The sequence below is a fragment of the Hylobates moloch genome, unplaced genomic scaffold (assembly GCF_009828535.3).
Source record: "Hylobates moloch isolate HMO894 unplaced genomic scaffold, HMol_V3 SCAFFOLD_1, whole genome shotgun sequence".
Taxonomy (NCBI): domain Eukaryota; kingdom Metazoa; phylum Chordata; class Mammalia; order Primates; family Hylobatidae; genus Hylobates; species Hylobates moloch.
The window spans coordinates 227829624-227853041 of record NW_026652276.1 but is presented as its reverse complement, the minus strand read 5'-3'; the positions used below and the strand labels follow the sequence as shown (position 1 = coordinate 227853041).

General features: G+C 35.9%; 1 protein-coding gene across 1 annotated transcript in view; it reads right to left on the bottom strand.

Moving 5' to 3' along the window:
- Positions 1-23418, bottom strand: part of CNTNAP2 (contactin associated protein 2) — a 1422658-nt gene that overhangs the window by 1381696 nt on the left and 17544 nt on the right. The window contains exon 2 of the mRNA XM_058444445.1: positions 20480-20687. Within this exon, the coding sequence (XP_058300428.1) occupies positions 20480-20687 (208 nt within the window). The remainder of the gene's footprint in view (positions 1-20479; positions 20688-23418) is intronic.

Sequence of the window (23418 nt, the reverse complement as noted above, 5' to 3'; positions counted from 1 at the left end):
ATTTTCTTTGTAGGTACTTTTCTAGCCGGCTGTTAGTTTTACAAAGAATCTAAAAATCTAACCAAGTATTCCATTAAACCATGGCTATATTTTAAGATTTCTGTTGGGTTCTCTGACTTCAAATGCAAGAACAATTAGAATCCTTGACCAAAATCACTTGAATTAAATCTACGATTGGATATGGGTTAATCCAAAATTTAATATCTTAAGTAGTACTCAACAAAAGACACCAAACAACTTTAACTTGAAAATTAACTATGTGCTTAGCATGTTGCTAGGTTTTATGTCAATATTTAGACAAACAACAAAAAAACTCTCCTGAAACACTGTCTCTAGGACATTTGCAGTCTTATGAGGCCTAAAATAAAATCTGAAAAGATATGGTGAAAGGCAGCATTAAAAGGAACTATGGAAGTGCATTATGGAACTAGTAATTTTACCTATATTTGGAATTCCGTGAAGGCTATGAAATCAGGCAAATTCCACAGAGTTAGAGCTCAGCTGCATAGAAGGACAGAGTGGTGGTTAAAAGACAAGAGAGAAAGGGCATAGGATATATTGAAGAATAGGTTGGCATAAAGGAGGATTTCAGACCTAGGGTATAAGACCCAGAGTCCAGGGATAGTTATGCTGAAATTTTGCTCTGTATGGGTAACCTCTCTAGGACTTAAAAAAAAATACTTTTCCTTTCCCCTGTATGTCTCTCACAAAAAGATTTGATGCGCTTATTGGTAAAGTGAATTTTTGAACTAAGATTGTAGATTCTCGGGAAACATGAACCAAGGGTGTTCAGGAATAGACAACAAGGAATAGGAATAAAGACACAAGTCTGACTGGGAGAAAGAATTTATGTTGAAAAAAATCATAAATGTTTTAACAGGTTCTATCTGATTAGAGACAAAATAATATAGCATGTGTTGTTGTTGTGGGTGTTGTTGTTGTTGTGGTTGTTGTTGTTGTTGTTAAGAAACAACAATGAAAGCCATATTGATGAGATCCAGGGTAATGAGAAATCACACTGGGAGCAAGAAGATTAGCAAAAAGTAATTGAAGGTCAACACCAATGTGGTGGTATGGGCAATAAATAAATAAAAAGACAGATTTGATATTTCAAAAGAAGAATTATTAACATCTTGAAAGAAGGGAGTAGAAGATATAATCAACCTATTCCAAGATATTAGTGTGCAGGCATTGGTGACAGAAAAGGGAAGAGAGGGAATGATAGGATGAACATTTATTGTTCGACTGCTCAGCAACCTCTTCTCTTTGAGTAATAGCATCTGGATTTTCTTTAAAAAGTTCAGTCTTAATATTCTACTCTTCCCCAGGCACAGTGGCTCACAGCTGCAATGACAGCACTTTGGGAGATCAAGGTGGGCTGATCACCTGAGGTCAGGAGTTCAAGACCAGCCTGGCCAACATGCTGAAACCCCATCTCTACTAAAATACAAAAATCAGCCAGGTGTGGTCATGCATGCTGTGATGCCAGCTACTTGGAAGGCTGAGGCAGGAGAATCACTTGAACCAGCCAGGCAGAGGTTTCAGTGAGTTGAAATCGCGCCACTGTACTCCAGCCTGGGTGACAGAGCCAGACTCTGTCTCAAAAAAAAAAAAAAAAATCAAAAATCAAAAATTCACTCTTAATCCATATGATGCTAGAGAGGCAGACACTACTCCCTACCACCAGGGGTGGGCACCTAACTCAATGAGACTGTTTTAGCCCTTCTGCTAAAATGCTTCATTCACACATTTACTTATATATTTATTCATTCACCATTCATTCATTCAGGGGATACCTGAGTCTTCTATGTAGCAGATGTTGTTCAAATCAACAATGTAGACAGAGTTGCAGTTTTCATGGCATTTATATTATTAAACTACTTGGTGAGCTTTTTTTCATAGGCTTGTTGGCCACTTTTGAAAAGTGTCTGTTCATATCCTTTGCCCACTTCTTAGCGGGGTTGTTTTACTCTTGTAAATTTGTTTAAGTTCCTTATCGATGCTGGATATTAGACCTTTGTCAGGCGCAAAGTTTGCAAATATGTTTTCCCATTCTATAGGTTGTCTGTTATACTCTGTTGATAGCTTCTTTTGCTGTGCAGAAGCCGTTAAGTTTAATTAGATTCCATTTGTCAATTTTTGTTTTGTTATGATTGCTTTTCATGTCTTTGGCACGAAATCTTTGCCCATTCCTATGTCCAGGATGGTATTGCCTAGGTTGTCTTTCAGAGTTTTTATAATTTTGGGTTTTACATTTAGGTTTTGGAGAAAAGGAAATACTTATACACTGTTGGTGGGCATGGAAATTAGTTCCACCATTGTGGAAAGCGGTATGACGATTCCTCAAAGAGCTAAAAGAAAAACTACCATTTGACCCAGCAATCCCATTACTGGGAATATACTCAGAGGAATATAAATCATTCTACCACAAAGACACATGCATGCAAATGTTCATTGTAGCACTATTCACAATAGCAAAGACATAGAATCAACCCAGATTGGATGAAGAAAATGTGCTACATATACACCATGGAAAATAATGCGGCAATGAAAAAGAATGAGGTGGAGCTGGAGTCTATTATCCTTAGCAAACGAATGCAGGAACAGAAAACCAAATACCACATGTTCTCACTTATAAATTGGAGCTAAATGATGAGAACTAATAAACACAAAGAAGGAAACAACAGATACTGGGGTCTCCTGGAGAGTGGAGGGTGGAAGGAGGGAGAGGAGCAGAAAGGATAACTATTGGGTACTGGGCTTAATACCTGGGTGATGAAATAATCTGTACAACAAACCCCTGTCACATGAGAGTTTACCTGTGTAACAAAGCTTCACATGTACTCCTGAACCTGAATACGTATCTATATATATACACATACACACATACATATATATGTATACATACACGTACAATACTGACACTATGTTATATGTAATACGTACATATTGTTCTATATGTTTTATATGTAAATCACATAATTATACAATTACATATATAGTTTATGCAAAGGCCAGAAAGGCAAATGGCATGAGCATACTGTGCCTGTTTGTGGGGGCAGCAAGGAAGTCAGTATTGTTGGAAGAGTGTGGAGAAGGAATGAACAGGGGAGAAGATGGAGAGGTCAAGGACAGAACGAGGAGGGCCTGTACCTTATGATCACACACCAGATTTCATTTATGTGTGCTGGAGGGAAATCTACTGAAGAGTTTTAAGCAAGAAAGTTATACATCTTACAATTTTTAACAATGAGAGCACGAAAATCCCCCCTCTCTGAGTAAAGAGAAATTCCTAGGAAGATAGTAGAAGACAATTGCATAATGGAAAATACAAAATGATAGATGAAATAACATGGTCACAAGTGCTTCAGAGGTTATTTAGGGAGGAGAGGTTTGGAACAGTGGTGTGGAAGAACAGCAGGACACCTACCACACCTTGGGATCCCCAGTGCACGGCAAGTGAAAAGAAAACAAACAAAACTGCAGGAATGGGGGTGCTCTTCCCACTGAGCTTCTGTTGGCCATTTTGATACTACAAAGGAGTGGATGTCAGAGAAAGACAAAGTAAGCACATCTGCGATGACATCATTTGAGAATCTAAATCCAGAGCTTGTTAAGGTGTTTTGGAATATTTGATCTGTTTCCTTATTTGTTGCTTTCTGAGCAACTGAAATAACATTGACTAATACAACAATATTTGAAGGGAAAGATAATTAGTGAAGATTTAGATATACTGCATTTGAGATTTCACCAGCAAAATTAAAAGATGTTATGGACATTTGAGGTTTAGAATAATAGTGTTTTACCTAAGGTTTGTCTTTGCTTTACTTATGGAAAAATGCATCCTATATATTTTCTTCAGGATTCTCAGAATCAATAGTTTGTGCTTCTATTATTATTTTTATTATTATATTTTATTTTTAGAGACAGGGTCTCGCTCTATCACCCAGGCTAGAGTACAGAGGCACAGGCATAGCAAAATGTAACCCTTGAATTCCTGTGATCAAACAATCCTCCCACCTTAGCCTCCTGAGTAGCTAGGACTACAAGTGTGCGCCAATAGATTGTGATTTTTCCACTTCTTTCATCCAAGCATATTGAGATTTAAGACATTTTCCTAACTGAAGCTTTAAACATTTCAAAAGAATACCATAGGCATGAACCATCGATTGTCTTGAATACAAAGGTGTAAATGTATGTGAAATGTCTCCATAAATATCAGTATTTGATAAGGCAGGAAACATAAAAGGGGGTGTAGCCATTGATTTAATAAAAACAATGTCTAACATTTATATATCTATTATTTAAATGGTTCTAGTATAGTCTGTATTGTTTGTGCCTCAAAGAAAACCCTAAATTTGTCAGGGATGCTATTTTTTCAAATCAGGAAACAGACTCAGAGAAGTTGGCCAACATGGTGAAACCCCGTCTCTGTTAAAAATACAAAAAATTAGCCAGGCGTGTTGGCATGCACCTGTAATCCCAGCTATTCAGGAGGCTGAGGCAGGAGAATCACTCGAACCTGGGAGGTGGAGATTGCAGTGAGCCAAGATCGCGCCACTGCACTCCAGCCTGGAAAACAAGAGCGAAACTCCATCTCAAAAGAAAAAAAAAAGGAAAAGAAAAAACTGGATGCCGAATACCTAGTAAAGACAAACTTGGGACAAAGTAACAAGTTCTTCCACTCTCTTCATTTGAGAATCAAATTGTCAACTAGAAATAAATATCTTCCCATTTATGTACAATATATTTTATTTTTGATATTTAATATTATATATTTGAATATCAAATTTAAAGTCTGATGGATAATTTTTATCATATTGCTTTTTAGATGCACATTTGATTTCTGGTCTATTTATTAGATAGTACATCATGTGTTCATATTTTACTTCTCTCCTTATTTTTTATTTCTACAAATTTTTACAAAATCAATATTATGTTTTCTCACACATTTACCTAAATCAAGCTTCTTTTGTGATTATCAGCACCCAAACTCCTCTGCAGTTTTAATACAAGTAATTTAAAAGTTTGAATGACACTGTTTCCTAAAAAGAAAGAAGAATTTGTTAGCTAGGGGGCATCTTATTTAGTAAATACTAAAGTAAAGAATAAACTATCATAGGTCTTGAAAAGGAGCATTTTTTCATATCACTTGGCTCTTTTAAAAAATCATTTACAGTTTTTCATATAGGTGTGAAAAGGAAAAAAAAGATATACAGCTGAGTTTGTATAAAATCTTTAAGATCTGGAAACCTGCATCAAAAATTAAAAACTTAAAGCAAAGTTGAATCTTTCTTGCATAGAATAATACTCTTTATAATCAAACCTTCATTTAGACAAATAGTATACAAGTGCTTTGCAGATACATATAAATGCCAGCCAAATTTATCAATGAAAGAATAAAAAATCCACTTACAACAATTTGTGAATTTCATGTTCTTGCTATTAAATCTCTCTTAGAGGCAGTGATTTGTATATATGCTTAGAAGAATAGGGTTTATTATTATAATTAAGATAGCATATATGTATCTCACAAAGCTTGATGTTAAGGAAAGTTAAAATCAATGTAATAAAATGTTAAACCTATGGTTCTACTTTTAGAGTTCTTGTCTTATAAATTGTATGAATATATACCAAAAGTTAGAATTTTTTTAACATATTGTAAGTCATCCACAATGTTAATTTTAGAATAAACATTACTGGTTTTGATAACTGAAAAATTTCCACTAGGTGCACTATTTTTTCTAGCTAAAACAATATTTCAGATGGTCCAAGAGGTAGTGAAGCAAAGCATTTCTACAAAGTACCAGAGAGTAAATATTTTAGGCTTTGCAGGTCACATACCCCTCTGTCGCCTATTATTATTCTTCCTTTTTTTTAAAATACACTTGTGAAATGTAAAAATTACTCATAGCTCACAAACTTTAAAAGAACAGGTGTGGACAAGATTTGTCCCATGGGCTACAGTTTGCCAGCCCACGGACTAAGAGTCTTTGAAATTAAATCTTGCTTGCAAGTTAGATAGGATTCACAAGTCTCAGACTTTCCAGCCAGTTGACATTTAAGAACCAGTAAACTTTGGAAAAGTATTTTGTAATCACTTGGAAAATATAATTTATCAAACTGGAGGAGACTATATAAAGTATTAGAAGTATGCTATGTATGATGCATGAACTAACATTTTTTTTTCTCAAATTTACTATTATGGGGTTTGAAGTGTAACGCAAATTACTTTATGATGAGAATAAGTGTATTTACTCCTAACTAAAACCTCACTTTTGAGGAGACCTAACGTAAAAGATCACAAGCTCCTATAGCGAATGAATGAGACTCTATATCTTCATGTAAAGGTTTTACTTAAGACTAAAAAAAGTGCCTAAAACAATTAGCTATTGTGTCAGTAAATCTAGGAAGAGCTTTTTGCATACTGACAACAGGTCTCATAGGTGGGAACTTAGGTGAGAACGACTTGAATGTTTCCTAAAGTGAGAGATCTTACTTGCTTAAAACATAAAATGACTCTGTGGCATTGAAACACATATTGACTATTCTTTATGTTAATGTACTAAACCTGTGATCATTATAATCACTTCCCTTTAATTGAAAGTTTATTTCTTGCCAGATTTTAGATTTTATTTTCCCCATGCTAACAACTTATATCAAAATGTAGAAATAGATTTTCCATTTTGCGGCCTTGATGTGAGTTTCCAGGACTAGTTATATTCCCTGCTGAGGCAGGAAGATAAGAAGGACCTTCGTAAAACACTGCACCTGTTACCCTTCCAATCTGGCCTCTTCCCCTGGAGTCTCTGCTCATTAGTTTTATCTGGCTGGTCTCCCACATCCTGTAGGACTCAGCTCAGACAGCACTTCCTGACAGGAGGGACCTTGCCTCGCCACCCCTCAATGCCCTCGTTCCATAGGGTGCCTCATAGTAGGAGATCAGCAGGACTTTTTTTCGGATCACCAGTCAGGACTCTACTGAACAAAGCAGCATCTGATCAAAACAGAATGCGATGTGGGAGGGGGGCAGAGAAGTGCTGGGTAGAGAAGGGCAGGGTCCCTGGCGAGGGCTCCACCCTCAGGCGTGTCCCACGGAACTAAGTGCAGACAGGCATTTCTGTTTTTGCACTCAAATGTTGCATTTTCCAAGATCACTCCGGCCCGCCACACCCTTCATCCTGTGCCTACAAAAACCCTGAGACCCTAGTGGACCCAGACACAAGTGTCTGGACATCGAGAGGAGCAGAGGAGTGGAAAAGCACACCGGATTCAGCCAAGGGTAGCTGGAGGAGAGTCTGGCAGCTGGGTGGCCCAGCTCCAGGGGAGGACCACCTTCTCACTCCATCCCCCTTCTGACCTCCCCATCCACCTCATTGAGACCTGCCTTCATTCAATAAAACCTTACACCCATTCTCGAAGCCCACATGTGATCCAATTTTTCTGGTACACCAAGGCAAGAACCCAAGATACGGAAAGCCCTCTGTCCTTGCAGTAAGGCAAGGCGTCTAATTGAACTGATTAACACAAGCCACCTGCAGATGGCAAAACTAAGAGAGCACAAGGTAACACACACCCACTAGGGCTTCAGGAGCTGTAAACACTCAACCCTAGACAGCACCATAGGGTTGGAGCTCCATGACCTGCTCATGTGCGTGCTCCCCCTATGGGTTTGCGCAGGGGAGCAGTGAAGAAGCGAGCCACACCCCTATCACACGCCCTGTGAGGGGGAAAAGGGAAAACTCCTGTTTCAAATGCAGTAAATAAACCAGCTAAAACCAAGGTGGCAAAGAAAGCAACCTCTAGTTGTCCGCACTGTTCGTTATCCACCAATTATAATTCATTAGCTTGCTAAAAGGCATTCCTACCAGCACCATGACAGTTTACGAATGCCATGGCAGTGCCGGAAAATTACCTTAGGTAGTATAAAAAGAGAGGAATCCTTGGTTCCGGGAAGTCCCCACTCCTTTTCTAGAAAATTCATGAATTACCTGGCCCTTATTTAGCATATAATTAAGGGGTAGCTACAAATACAGCTAGCCAGCAGTCTACAAGTGCTACTCTGCGTGTGTCCTGCTCGGTCTATGGAGCAGCCATTTTTCCCTATTCTGTTACCCTAATAAACTTGCTTTCCTTGCACTTTACTCTGTTGGCTCCCTCTTGAGTTCTTTCCTGTATGAAGCCAATAACTCTCCTGGCTAAGCCCCAATTTGGGAGTTTGCCTGTATCAAGAGCATCCTGTGTTTTAGTTTTTTCTTCACTCAATTGTGATTACTTCATTATGTTTTTGATTAACTCCCTGACTGATTCAGAAGTATGTAAGTCAGCTGTGAGGTTTCAGACCATACCTCTTTGGTCCCTGTGTATCCGATGACCACAGTGTTCAGTGGTCAATAAATGTGCTTAAGTAAATGAATATAAATGTGCATTTCCAAATTCCCATCTATCTACATTTCATAGGCTCTCGTTATTTCTGGATGTACAAAAACCAGTTCCATTACCACTGGTAGTTAAAAACCACATATTTGATAATATCTTATAGGAAAAAAAATAGAGCATGTTAGACTGACTCAAAAAGATACCAGGGTAATGTATAAGGTTTTCCTAGTTGTAGGGGGATGTCGTTATAATTATGTAATGTGGCTAGGTGTCAGAGATCATGGGATAAAAAGAAAATAATCATGGAAAAATCTTGAGAGACTTGCTAGGAGAGATGTAAAAATTAAACCCCCACCCCAATCAAATTTAGCTTGTTCACTTGGGTAATTCACTTGAACTATGCTAAAAATACACTCTTTTTGATTGCAAAACCATTGTGAGACATGCCAACATATTACACACACACACAGACACACATATATATGCAGCAATATTCTCTCTAGATCCTACTGCTCTTGACCCAAATAAATACATCTTGTCTTCTTAATGTTGTCAATGTTGTGAATGCATTTTAGATTCATCATACCGGAAGCATTAAGAACAGCATTATTTTGGAAGCAATAATTTGACTTTGAAAATTAATAAAGTAAAATCTTAAAAATCTGATTCTTGATTCCTTCTCTTTATTCTTTAGGGGCATCACATGATGATGGTATTCAATATGTTTCATTCTTTGTGATCATTTGTTCTCAGCCTACTCAACCAGTGGACTGTCTTTTTAATGGCTTTATTGCCTCCCATAGTTTATTTATCTCCAGTCTAAGTCCCTGGCAGAAGAACCATGGATTCCTTTCTTACTCTCTGACTCCCTCTTCTTCCTTCTCTCCAACTTCCTTCCTTTTTCTCTCTCCTTTTTTTCTCTCTTTCTTTCCTTCCTTCCATCTTTCTTTTTTTCTTAATTTCCTTCCTTCTCTCCTTTCTTGTTTCTTTCTTTCCAGTGGTTTACTATAATACATGATTGTTTTTTGCCCACATCACATTTCAGTATAGAAAGAAAAGGGCAGAGGAGCACTGTTCCACATAGTCATTCAGGGATCCAGGCTCACTTCATTTGGTTTTTGTCATCAACATCTGATTCTCAAGTCCACCACAGAAACAGAAGACAAATATATAGGAATGAACAAATATATAGGCAATATATATATAGGAATATATTAAAAGACAAATATATAGGAATATATAGGAATATATATAAAAGACAAATATATAGGAATACAAATCTGGATTATGGCCAGATGTGATAGAGAAAATATAACCTCTGCTACATTCCACTGGTCATGTATCATATTTATCTTAACCTTAGTGTCCAAGAGACTGCTATATCTGCAACAGAAGGAAAGTGAAACAGATCTGATAAAGGCATAGTGGGGTTACATGATGCTCATCTTGAAATTGTGTGCTTACCTATATTATAATACTTATTATTATGAAAATTAAAATTATAATATTTATTATTTGATCTCTCAGTGAGACTGCAGACTGTTCAGGGAGCAATACGTCATTTTTTAAAAAAGAATGATAATAATTTTCAATACAGTAAACTGAAAACCAGTGAATAGTTTGATTAGTTTTGAGAAATGTGATCACCCATGTGAACCTCACTCACTATCAAGATATAGAATGTTTTATTATCCCAGAAATTAGTCTCATCAATCCCCTCAGTCCTCACCCTATGCATACACTTTTCTGATTTCTATAACCATAGTTAATTTTGCCTTTTGTTTTAACAGAGTCTTGTTCTGTTTTCCAGGCTGGACTGCAGTGGCATGGTCTCAGCTCACAGCAACCTCCAACTCCCAGGTTCAAGTGATTCTTCCATCTCAGCCTCCTGAGTAGCTGGGACTACAGGCACGGGCCACCATGCCCGGCTAATTTTTGTATTTTTAGTAGAGATAGGGTTTCACCACATTGCCCAGGCTGGTCTCGAACTCCTGACCTCAATTGATCTGCCCACCTTGGCCTCCCAAAGTGCTGGGATTACAGGCATGGGCCTCTGCACCCAGCCAATTGTGACTTTTCTTGAACTTCATAATAAATTAATCAAACATCACTGGCTTCTTTTACTCAGAATAATTTCAAGATTCCCCCATATTGTTATTATCAGTAGCACATTTCTATTTTTATGTGTACTATTTCATTGTATAAGTTTACTATAACCTGTATCCATTTTTGTGTTGATAGATACTGGGATGTTTCCAGTTTTTTTTTCACTATTATAAATAAAATTGCTGTGAGCATTTGTTATAAATGCCTAGGAGAAGAATTTCTGGGTTATAGAATGGATGCATATTTGAATTTCTAAGATACTGACAAATAAATTTTTTCAGATGATAATCTAATATAGCATCAGAAATCTATTTTAAATTTTACTCAAATATATTATTTTTCTTTCCAAACCTCCTTTAATTTTTTCTTTATCCTTCATGTCAAGCCATAAGAAAGGATGAAAATAATTAGATAAATGCTATCCATTTTGTGATATTTTAAATAAATATTTAGACAAACTAAGAAAAACAAATGTAACATTATCAATCTTGGCAATGTTAAAATACAACCTAAGAGGCAGAGGTTTGGAGGTAGAAATGGATAAGAAAATGTAGAAGAAAGGACATGGTAAGTAATATACTCATCTTCCAAGTAAAGAGTCAAATGATATTAGCAAAATTTGACAGAAGAGTAGACCTATTTATAGGTATATTATTAAATGTAACAAAATTAACCAATAGAGAATTAAACATATGTATTATAATTTTTTTTTGAAACAGGGTCTTGCTTTGTAGCCCAGGCTGAAGTGCAATGGTATAATCACAGCTCACTGCAGCCTCAAACTCCTGGGCTCAAGCAATCCTCCCACCTTGGCCTCTTAATGTGCTAGGATTACAGGCATGAACCATCATGCCCGGCCTTAATATAACTTCTAAAAATAGGTCAGGTGTGTGGAAAAGTAAGTCAGCTAACTAGTAATTGACCCAAGAAGTCATTAACCAATAGCTAATTTCCAAGTTGGTAAGGGAACAAATTGATATAAAAGTATAAAGGGAGAGTGGAACAGGAAATAAGATATTGGGGAAAAAGAACTTTGCTGTTAAATGAACTTATTTCTCTACAAATTGATTAAAAATACTTATCTATGTCCTAGCTTGATAAAAATATGAAAAACCAAAAACAATTGTTGTATAGGAGAGTGTCTAAAAATTTGGCTTTAAAACTTCTGGCATATCACATAAATGCAGACAGAATTAGTTTCAAGGTTCATCTTACCTGTTAAAATCTAACGAGTTGCTTGAAGAAGCATAATACTCAAGGTACTGAGCCCAGAAAGAAACTTCCCAAATCCTCACATAAAAGAAACTATGCCACATAAAGAATGAAGTGTTCAAGAAGATCCATTTAAAAACAGCAAAAAATTTCATAGGAAATACATTACAGTTTTCCTCAATGTAGCCCCATGGAAAAACGCCAAACCTCAATTCAGTAAATACAAATTTATAGCAGTAACCAACACTTTTGATGCAGGTATTCAGCTCCCTACTGACAAGCTTACTCTAGAAATTGTTTACAGTATCTAGAAGAATAGATAGATTGCACTGCCCTCAGGTTATCCTCCAAAACCATTGCTTTTCGCAGGTATTTGTTAAGTATTAATGGCAGCAAATACGATAATATACTCTTTGGAAAGTACTTGGGATAAAATATTTTTCTAAATGTGGAACCAAGTGCTTTTTATAAGCATACAATCAACAAAATTATCAAGTTTTAGTTAATGTGAGAATTATTTGTGATAGCAAGGTAAATTACCATCTTTCAATTTTATCTTTTTCAAAATGTGAAATTCTTTAGTTGGATAAATGTATGGCATGAAATATTAATAATTCTAATACTAAATGTAATGTCTGATTTAAGTATTAATAGCTTTACTCTTCTTCCAATTTAATATGCTTCCATTTTTATTATCTATTGGATGATTAATACCATGTAATGTTTCTTCAAAATATAGAAGAGCCAAAATAAGTGACAATTCTTGGGTCTACAGAAGCCATTTTTTTCAATATATTTGGATTTCGTCTTTCATGGGAAGAAAACAAAACCCTTTTCACATTATGTTTCTCCATTTGTACTACGCCTGGTTTTCTATTCCCTTTTACTTTAAAACTTCTCAAATAAATGGTGTTTGCTCTGTTTTTCCCTCTTCTTCCATGCTCTCTTTAAGCTTTAGCAATTTGTTCATTGATGTTTCTTTTGAAACAAATCAGAAAAATCACTGATGATAATGAAATAACTGATGATAATGAAATAATCTTCTTTTAAATTTTTCTTGAATATCTCCCTTAGTCATCTTCTCATGGAATCTTTCTCATTGAAGAACATATCTTATTTTGCATAAATCTTTTGATCTCTAATTCTTCTCCTTTATCTTCATTGGATTTTTCTTCTTCTATGGATTATTAAAGGTCATGCTGTTCTCCATACTTTCTCACAAGTGACATCATCTGCTTTTTTGTCTTCAAATGTAAGTTCAACACTAATATTTTGCTGTTATTATCTGTTTCCTTCACTACCTAGATTTATTTTTGACCTCCTGAGAGCCTGGTAGCTTTATGCATAATCAGTCCAATCTAGAAATATCTCAAATGTGTATTTACTGACAAATGGATTAATAAAGTGTGGTCTAGCCACAATCTACTACCCAACTGGCTTTCGTCTACGGTCTAACAAGGGACAAATCCTACTCGGGCTGTTTAATCCCATCTTCTCATCCAAGTCTATTCTCCCTTGTTCATTAGCTATACCTCTGTAGTGCCCCTGTATTCCTTAACATCTCTCTCAGCCTCAACTCTTTTAATGAAACAAGCCTGAAGTCTTGATTTCAGAGAAAAAATAAAGAAAACAAAAAACTCCACCAAATGTCTTTTAACTAACTCACATTTCAAACTCACTTCTTCAATTACCATATTGCATTATTGACCTCCCAAATTTCTTCAAGAGACAATTTCATATCCAAACTTTCAAGGATATAAGCTCATTTCCATCACTCTTCTCTTGTCCTACAATTAGTCTCCTGCACTAATAAAGTGAAACCTAAGCCTTCTTTATCAGTTTTAACCCTAGGGAACCTTTTTGGTGCAGTTGGTATTCTTGCAATGCTTCTTTCTCCATGAGACTCTGATCCCATTTGTATTCTTGCACAAGAATTGCTGACTTTTTCAACTCAACCTCCTTCTAGGAGGTCTCATTCCAATGCAAATATTGGAGACTGATTCCCATATCCACATCTCCAGCCCTAAGTTGGATTTTGAGATCTAGGCCTGAATTTCCAACTTTTGATTAAACATCTTTATTTGAATGGCTGCAAGATGTTAAAAAAATGCTTTTTTATGATCAAAACTGTGTTTATTTTCTATTTTCCACCCACACCATTTGCTGATGCTGCCACCCTCCTAGTCCTTCAGCCAGAATCTCTATCGCATCCATGGCTCTTGCTCTTCCCCACTCAAATTCACAATGTCCCAGGTGCTGGAGGTCCTGCCTCTCCAGTGATGGCTTTTCACGCGTGTGGCCACTGTATTTGGCCAAACCCTCCTTCTCCCCTGAGAGCTCTCAGAATGCTCTCCCTGCTTCCAGTCTGTCCTCCGATTCACTTTATATACTATCCAAAAGGTAAATCTTTTTAAATGAAAATCTCAATCTGTAAGAACCTAATTACTTAACCTAAAATACAGATGTAGTTTGCCTTTGGTTCATACCTTGCCAACTCAATAAGTTGAAATAATAATTTGCACAATTATCACCCTATGTTTTGTTTAAGGGATACTAAGTGATGCCCTTAACAGATTATTTTCAACAAATTAACATAATTGACTTAACTGAAGAAATATATTTGTTATATTGGTGCCATCCACATACAAACACTGGGTTGTTTTTAGAATTTGAGTTAAGTAGCTGGTTATACAGCTTCTGATTTACAGAAGATCTATACAGTTTCCATCTTTAATGCTTTATTTTATAAAGAAAGATTATCCACTTCTTGTGCAATGTGATGGGTATTACTTGAGTGATGCTATATTCCCTTGTACATATGAAAATTTTATTTGCTTTCTAAGCTGAATAACATAAAACCTTAAATAGATGGCCACAGCTTTAACTTCTGAACACATTTTCCTCAATTAAGGGGAAGAAAGAGTGACATGAGGAATAGAGCACACATTGAAGATAAGTCCTCTGATGTAAAGCTATTGTCATAAAATGTTATCCAGAGCAAGTTTTTTTTTCTTCTTCTTTTTTTTTTTTTTGTTCTGTTTTGTTTTGTTTTTCCTCCTGGAGTAATCAGGTGTGATAGATGCAGGTTTGCAATAATTTTAAGGAGTTTTTTTTTTTTTTTTTTTTTTTTTAGCACTGACACAAATCTAATAAGCAATGGGTTTTGTTAGCCAATTACATACAAACAGAGATTCTGAGGAATAAAAAAGTAGAGAGCTTATTTTGAATCTGCCTTTTTGAATAAGTGTACCAAAAAGCCCCCTCAAATCAAGGAACAAGTCTTAAGCCATTAGCTTATTTTGAGAATAAAACAGTGGTAATCAAGTCTATTTTATTCAAGTTCTCTTTGGAAAATATCCTGTGAAGGAGAAAGATAGGCATGATAGTATACTGGGGAAAAATAAAAAGAAAATGAAAGAAAATCTCTAACAGAAAAAAAAAAAGACATTCCAAGAATAAACTCAGTATTATTCGAGATGATGTATTCATTTCCATATTTAAGTATTATTATAAATATGAAGGAAACATTTTTGAATTATATAAGTCAAATTCTAAAACATTTTATATTTCTTAACAAAAATTAGATGGATGGAAAAAGCATATGCCATTCATGTTTTTCATTTATTGAGATGTAATATTTTGTTAGTCTAAAAAGCAAACAAAATTATACTTTGGGATCCTATCATCTTATTTATATATTTTTGATATTAGTATTCTACTGCAATTGCTTTTTCCTCAGATACAATCTATGTTTCACACAAACACCTATGCATTATAATGCTTTCATACATATCTCAGGATCCTATCTTCAATTTTACATACACTGTGAACTTTCAAACAAGGTAAATACTTTATATTTTGAAATCCATAAAAACGATGTCAGGCTGGGCACTGTGGCTCCCAGCACTTTGGGAGGCTGAGGCAGGTGGATCACTTGAGGTCAGGCATTCCAGACCATCCTGGCCAACATGGTGAAACCCTGTCTCTACTAAAAAGGAAAAAATTAGCCAGTGTGGTAGTGCACACCTGTGATCCCAGCTACTCAGGAGGCTGAGGCATGAGAATTGCTTGAGCCCAGGAGGCGGAGGTTGCAGTGAGTCGAGATCGTGTCACTGCACTTCACCTTGGGTGATACAGTGAGACTCTGTCTCAAAAAATTTTAAAAAATACAAAAATTAAAAAAAACAACAGCAACACACCTGTATGTCAAATAAGCACATGCATTTAGCTATCTGAGATATATACATGTAATGTATAGACACACATACAGAATGAGAGAGATAGGGACTTTAAATCACATAATAATCTGTAAGTTTGATGGGTTTTGCCTTTATTTTTTAATTTGAAATAATTTTAGACTCACATAATAGTTGCAAAAATAGTTGATGATACGGTTTAGATATGTATCCCTGCCCAAATCTCATGTGGAATTGTAATTCCCAGCGTTGGAGATGGGACCTAGTGGGAGGTGATTGGATGATATGGGAGGTTTCTTTGCCCTTCCCCTCCCCTCCCCCTCCTCTCCTCTGCTCTACTATCCTTCTCCCTTCTCCTCCCCCTCCTCTCCTCTGCTCTACTATCCCTCTCCCTTCTCCTCCCCCTCCCCTCCCCCCTTTCTTCTCCCTGTCCCCCTCCCCTCCCTTCTCCTCTCCTATCCTTTCCTTTCTTTTCTTACAGACTCTGACAGTTGCCCAGGCTGGAGTGCAGTGGCGTGATTCCGGCTTACTGCAACATCTGCTTCCCGGGTTCAAGTGATTCTCCTGCCTCAGCCTCTGGAGTAGCTGGGATTACAGGGGCGTGCCACCACACCCGGCTAATTTTTTGGTATTTTTAGTAGAGATGGGGTTTCACCATGTAAGTCAGGCTGGCCTTGAACTCCTGACCTCAAGTGATCCACTTGCCTCGGCCTCCCAAAGTGCCAGAATTACAGGTTTGAGCCACGGCACCCAGCCACATATGGGTGCTTTCTAGTGGTTTAGCAAGATCCTCCTTGGTCAAGATAGTGAGTTCTCATGTGACGTATTGTTTAAAGTGTGGGGCACCTCCTCCTTACTCTCTTCCTGTTAGTCCAATCATCAGAAGCACCTGCTTCCCCTTCACCTTCCGCCATGATTGACAGTTTCCCGAGGCCTCTCCAGAAATGGAGCAGATGCTAGCACCATGCTTCCTCTTCATCCACTGAGGAGGGAGTTTCCAGTTGCATGTTTGTTTCTCTCCCTACATGTGCTAACATTAGTTTAGAAATTTTATATCATTTTGAGACCAAAAAAAATCAACTCTGAGATATAAATTTTGATAGTGCAAGGACCCATTTATCATGCTTGACATATAATCTTTTAAATCAAATTTTTGTTGTGCAGTGGTTACAGTTTCACCTGCCTGTGGAACTGTGAGCCAATTAAGCCTCTTTTCTTTATAATTTACCCAGTCTCAGTATTTCTTTATAACAATGTGAGAATGGACTAATACAGTTGAGTTCCTACGTAACCTTCCTCCATTTCCTCCGATAATAACATTCTACACGATATGGTACAATCATGAAAGCCAGAAAATTGGCATTGTCACAATAAAATTAACTAAACTGCAGATTTTGTTCTGATTTAACTAGTTTTTATGTATTTTTTTGTTGTATATAGGTTTTACCGGTTGTATAGATTCGTGTAACCACCACTGCAATTGTGATATAGATGTTCAGTTACCCAAAAGTAATTTTTTCTCTTTAAACGTAATACAAATTAGCAGAATGTGCTTGAGAAAATCCAGTTTGGCTGTCGTTTTTGAATAGTCCTCACTATAGTGTCCATTTTTTAAATTTCTTGCAACTGATGGGCCAATTTGTGACTGTCATTGGATTAGATACTGGATACTACATGTTAATAATAAACATATAAAGAAAACAAAAAAGACTATATCTAAAGACTGTGATTAAGTTCTGAATGAGACAAGGTGTTCCCAGCTGAGTTTAAACTGGAACATGAATAGGAGATTCAGGAAATAAAGAGAGGAGTATAACAATAACTTATCGCCAGCTTGGCCCTATAAACTACACATGCAAATTAGTAAACCAAGTGTAGAGGGAAAATGTGGGAATAATAGTCTTTTAAAAAATAATTTTAAGGTGAAAACCAAATAAGTTGGGCACATGAGGACTCAATTACATCTCCAGTGGTGACTGCAGGTTACTCAGAAGGCAACTGGCAGTAAACTTGATGCCCAAGGAGGGCAGAAGCCTAGAAGTCGTCAGGAGTAACTAGGAGTTACGGTTGAAGAGCAGCAGATCCTGGCAGAGCAGACTTAGTGATGAATAAATTCTCTGGTTCATGATGCCAAGAAATTAGTGGTTGCTAGGGGTTGAGGAGGAATACAAGTGGAAGTATGTGAGGCTACAAAATGACAACAGGAGAGATCTTTGTGGTGATGAAAGTATTTTGTATGCTTAAAGCATTAAAGTGAATATACTGGTGGTGACTCTAGTGTTACAAGATGCCATTGGAGGAGACTGGATAAAAAGGATACATGGCATCTCTCTAAAGTCTTCTTACAAAGGCATGTGAAACTGTAACCATTGCACAATAAAAATTTAATTTAAAAGATCGTATGTCAAGCATGATAAATGGGTCCTTGCACTATCAAAATTTATGCCTCAGAGTTGATTTTTTTGGTTTCAAAATAATATAAAATTTCTAAACAAATGTTAGCACATGTAGGGAGAGAAACAAACATGCAATTGGAAACTCCCTCTTCAGTGGATGAAGCTGTCAGTTGCCTTGGCCATGCTCATCTCAGGCTTCTTTCTCTTTTAATATCCCTAAAGTTGAACAACATGATAAGGTTCTAAAAGCTTTGTTCTTTTATGCAAATGTTTATCATGAAGGAATGAACCCCGAACCCTGTACTGCAAAAGCCAGGCCTATGATAAGTTTTTAAAAACCATCTCTTCAAATTAATTCCAAGTTATGATTAATGATTCTCGGTTCCATAGATGACAAACCATGACCTCTATTAAAAAGAATAGAGTCAATGAACACCAAATATAATTCATTAGAAACATGCAAGTGACCAGCACTGTGGTGTTTGATGAATATAATGAAGTTCTTTGATTAAGAAGATAAATATCTCCCAAGAAGAATCCTATGTTTGTTTTCCAATTTGAAGGAAAAAAATACTTTGGCAAATTCCACAAGAATTATACTCAAATTGGGATACAATTAATTTAAATATTTTGTTATAGATAGAACAATAAACAAGTTTATTGTGTGTTTTCATGATGGGAACACATTAACAAAATTTTCTCTGGAGATCTTGTTTTATATTTAGGTTAATAATAAAAAAATAAAAACCGTGTGTGTGTGTATATAGAGTACATACACGTGTGTGCATATATATATATAGTACATATATAAACGCATATATAGTACAATATATGTGTATATAGAGAGAGTACATATATATGTATTATAAATATATACAATTTAGGTATTATGTTTGTAGCTAACCCTGAACACTTCTGCATAGTGAAAATCCAGGCTAGCGGGGAAACTTTGCCATAAAAATGAATATGGAGAAGCAGAAAGTGGGCTTTACATGATCAATTTTGGGTAATTTTCTAAGGGAGGGTTGAGTAGGAAGCTCTTCAAACTTGTATTTCTGGAATAGTGAACTCGTTACAGCTGCGGACTGATCTAGGAGTCACTGTAGATGATTCCTGGCAGGCAATGACTCACTGAACTCTTACAATGAAATCAGACCAAAGAAATAAAATGGGAAGCTTTATCTCACTTTGTAAAATTCAGTGTTTCTGTGAGATACTGTTTGTAATTCTGGTCAACAATCTGCAACAAAGAAATAACAAAACTCTGGAAGGTCTAGATAGGGTCTACAGGACAGCTAAAGTGGCCAAAAGAGTATAGAGTCTTTCATATATATAAAAGTAAGAAAAACTTGAAAAATATTTTCATGAAAAAAAAATTAAGAGAAAATAGGTTTGCATAGCCATACCTAAAATATATTTATAAATACATAAATGTCAAGTACATGAGTGTCCTTCATGGTTGCTGGAGTGTTCTATCTTTAACCCTCTATAGGTCAAAAATTGATTTATGTTTGATGAACGCAAATAAGAAATTGTTATCAAATGTTCAAGGGGTTAAAAGCTTAGGAGAAAAACAAGGTGTTTCATGACCGAGGCAACATTTGGAAATAACAAAAACCACAAGGAGGTAAAACAAAATAAGATTAAGTTTGTTGAATATTTGTGTAAATATCTTGAAGTTCCAAAGTGAATTAAACCGGTAAGAGGAGGAAAAGAATTGTTGTAAGAACACCTTGATTTGGAGAAACCTTGGGGTTGTTTTATAACTGTGAGAAAAGTGAGTGAAGTGAGACAGATGGCAACACTATTTTGACCTTAGAGCGAATTATTAGAAACAAAATAGTCATGCTAAGAGGAATAATAGTCTTATCTTTTACATTGATCAGGATAGTGGTGGTCTGAAAAATATAACACACAAAGAACTGGCTAAAAAACAAAACAAAAGCCCTGAGCATTTTAATTGGGCCTATGAAATAATGATGTCTATAGAATATGTGATTGAAAACAAGGGACTATATGGGATGCTGATAGTGAATCAGCTTCTAGAATAGGGGCATCCAATCTTTTGGCTTTCCTGGGCCCATTGAAAGAAGAATTGTCTTGGGCCACACACAAAAGACACACACTAATGATAGCTGATGAGCTAAAAAAGAATTGCAAAAAAAAACATAAGGTTTTAATAAAGTTTACCAATTGGTGTTGGGCCACATTCTAAACCATCCTGGGCTGCATGTGGCCTGCGGACCCTGGCTGGACAATCTCGTTCAGGGACTTTTGGATGCTCATTGAACTTGCGTGACTCCTTATGTAATTGTGTACACGTTTCAGGATTTTTATCAAAAGTGTGCATCCAAAACCTTGGGTACTGGGTTGCCTCATTGATTTTAATCACAAAATACTGAAAAATGGTAACAAGAAATGCATCTTAATAATAATATTGCTAAGAACATGAAACTACATTCTTTCTTTGTTGCCCAACCTTAGTGTTCTCTGACTATGTGTATCCCGCTCCATTCCTTTCTCTGTTTTCCTGGATTTATGCTGGGATGAAGGAAATATTCAATTGACTTCTGAAACTATATTCAAACTTCCAAGCCCCTGATATATTTTTAAAAGTATTTTTAAAGGCAATATTGTTTAGAAAACCTGTTGTTGATGACACAATATTCCTGGGTCATTATAGGAGTCAGGAGGTGAGCTGTGTTATCTCATTGGCCTAAATTTCCTATCAAACTGGGCCTTACAGAGCATGTATGAATAACAACAAATGCACTAAGAATGCAGCACAGTGTGGCAGACTGGTATTTTCCTCCAGATGACAGCATTAAGTGGATCAACTCAAATAAAGGACAACTCCACATAACAAGGAGATATGGGGCCCAGTGGTTTTGTGAGCTGTGTAGTGTTTCAATAAGACAACTAACAATCAAGGTCAAGACATAACTTGTACACACCTATCATTCCAGACTAGACCCTTTAACCCTGTAGCCTTTCTATTGTGTTATTAAATTCATCCTAATTAGGCATTCAAAATCCAGTTCCACACTAGTTCAATAAAGTCTATAGAATAATAGAGAAATATTCAAAAATAGATTCTCTTAAATATTTTTAAACAGCTTATATAAATAGAAGCCTTCACTGGTATCTTGATGATGATTGCATCAAGTGTAATAGCTCATCCTAGGATTTGGGATCATCTATGATATATGCAAAATCTATTTTTCCCAATCAACTACCATCACCTACAAACATTATGTATTTCATCTATACTATACTATAGCTATACTATACTACTATACTGTACTGTACTATACTATATCTATACTGTACTGTACTATACTATACTATACCATACCATACCTTACTATACTATATCTATACTACTCCATTGTCTTAATCCTGTTTTATATTCTTCATTTTCTCACACTACCTGCTATAGCCAGAACATTTCTGTCCACTTATTATTTTCTTCTAGCTACATTCTATGAATCATTGATGATCTCTATCAGCAACTCTCTCTCTTATACCCCAATTTTGATTAGAACTAATTAGTTGTGAGTTCTTTCTGCTCTGAAACATCATTATTACACTAAGTATTTTCTGCTTTGTACTGTAAAGATTCACACACTTGTTTTATTCTCATATTACATTTGAACCTTGTTGACTAGGGACTAACCATTTTTATTCATCTGTATTCCTTCTATCTAGAATTCTGCCTTACACACAATAGGCAGAAGGGTCATTGAGCATAAAATAAAGTAATTAATAATAAGTCCTTAATATGAAGATCATGATGAATATTCCAATACTGACAGCTCTACTCACAACACCAAACACAATTAAAATTTAACCTATAAAGGAAGCCCTTCTAAGAAGATTATATGGATACTGATGCAGGGCCTTTTTTTGTTTGAATTTACTTTGTGTTTGTTTATTTTTGCTTTTTTGGGGAATTATTTTGATAATACTCCCAACTTGGAAGACATCTAGAGAAAAATGTCTTATAAGTTAACATTCAGTCAACTATCATGCATTTATTGAGTGTTAAAAGGTGAAACAAAGTAGAAGACAAGCCCAAGGAGACAGCACCACACCAGAGAATAATAATATGTAGAAATGCTGTTTGACACTCAGCTAAACTGGCTGCACTTGTGAGAAGATAATTACTTCCTTAGTGATATATTTTTTGAGATGAAGAGTTTTAAATGTGAATTTCCAATTGGACAACAAATTTTCAGTACTACTTAGAAAATGTAGGGATTACTATAACAACTAATAACGATTTCCATAAACTTTATATTTTTTAACTCTTTGGGTCCTGATTTTTATTATGCATTCTTACACAGAGATAATTTTGATATTACTCACTGAAAAGAGATTTGTAGTATGGAGATCTAGATCATCTTGGGCAGCTAATCTTCACTGGTAATTGTACAAATTGACACTGAGGTATTAGTTCTGATTCTGCCCTTAATTGTTATTCTCAAGATAAGGTCTCAAACTCCTTTTTAGAAGGAGATGCCTGTTGGTCAAGGGAACTAGCAGGTTCATACACACTATCCTGCCTTTGACTTATCAACATTTAGAAAATATCGGCTCTTTATTTAATCTCCTTAGTGCCTGGTTATCCAAATACTTTACTATTTGTTTAACTGGCTCATGCAGCCAGTTTTTCAAATTGTTGCAATTGTATATGACCTTTAATTTAGAAGTTTAAGGGTTTCCAAAAACATTTTTTGAATAAAACTCTCTTTTAAAAAATGTGAATACAATTTCAGTTTGTCTATCAAAAATAAATAACTTTATCTGAATAAAGCATTAGAGTGAGAAGATTTTCACCTATTCATTCTTCCTTCCTCTCTTATCCTTTTCCAGGTCCAAACCAGTCATTGAGTTAAGACCCTAGTAATTTATGCAATATGGGTTAAAAACTGTTACATTCTCTCAAGCAAATCAAATAACAGACATGGACAGTGTTTATTTAGGGCACATGCCGTGACAGAGTCATAGAGTGGGTATTATAGGATAAGGAGTTAGGTAAATATTCTTCTTCACTATGTTTCAATTTTCAAGAAAGAAATTGGGCTTGTCTTGCAGCTCTATATCAGACTGAAAAATTCTGTACCTAA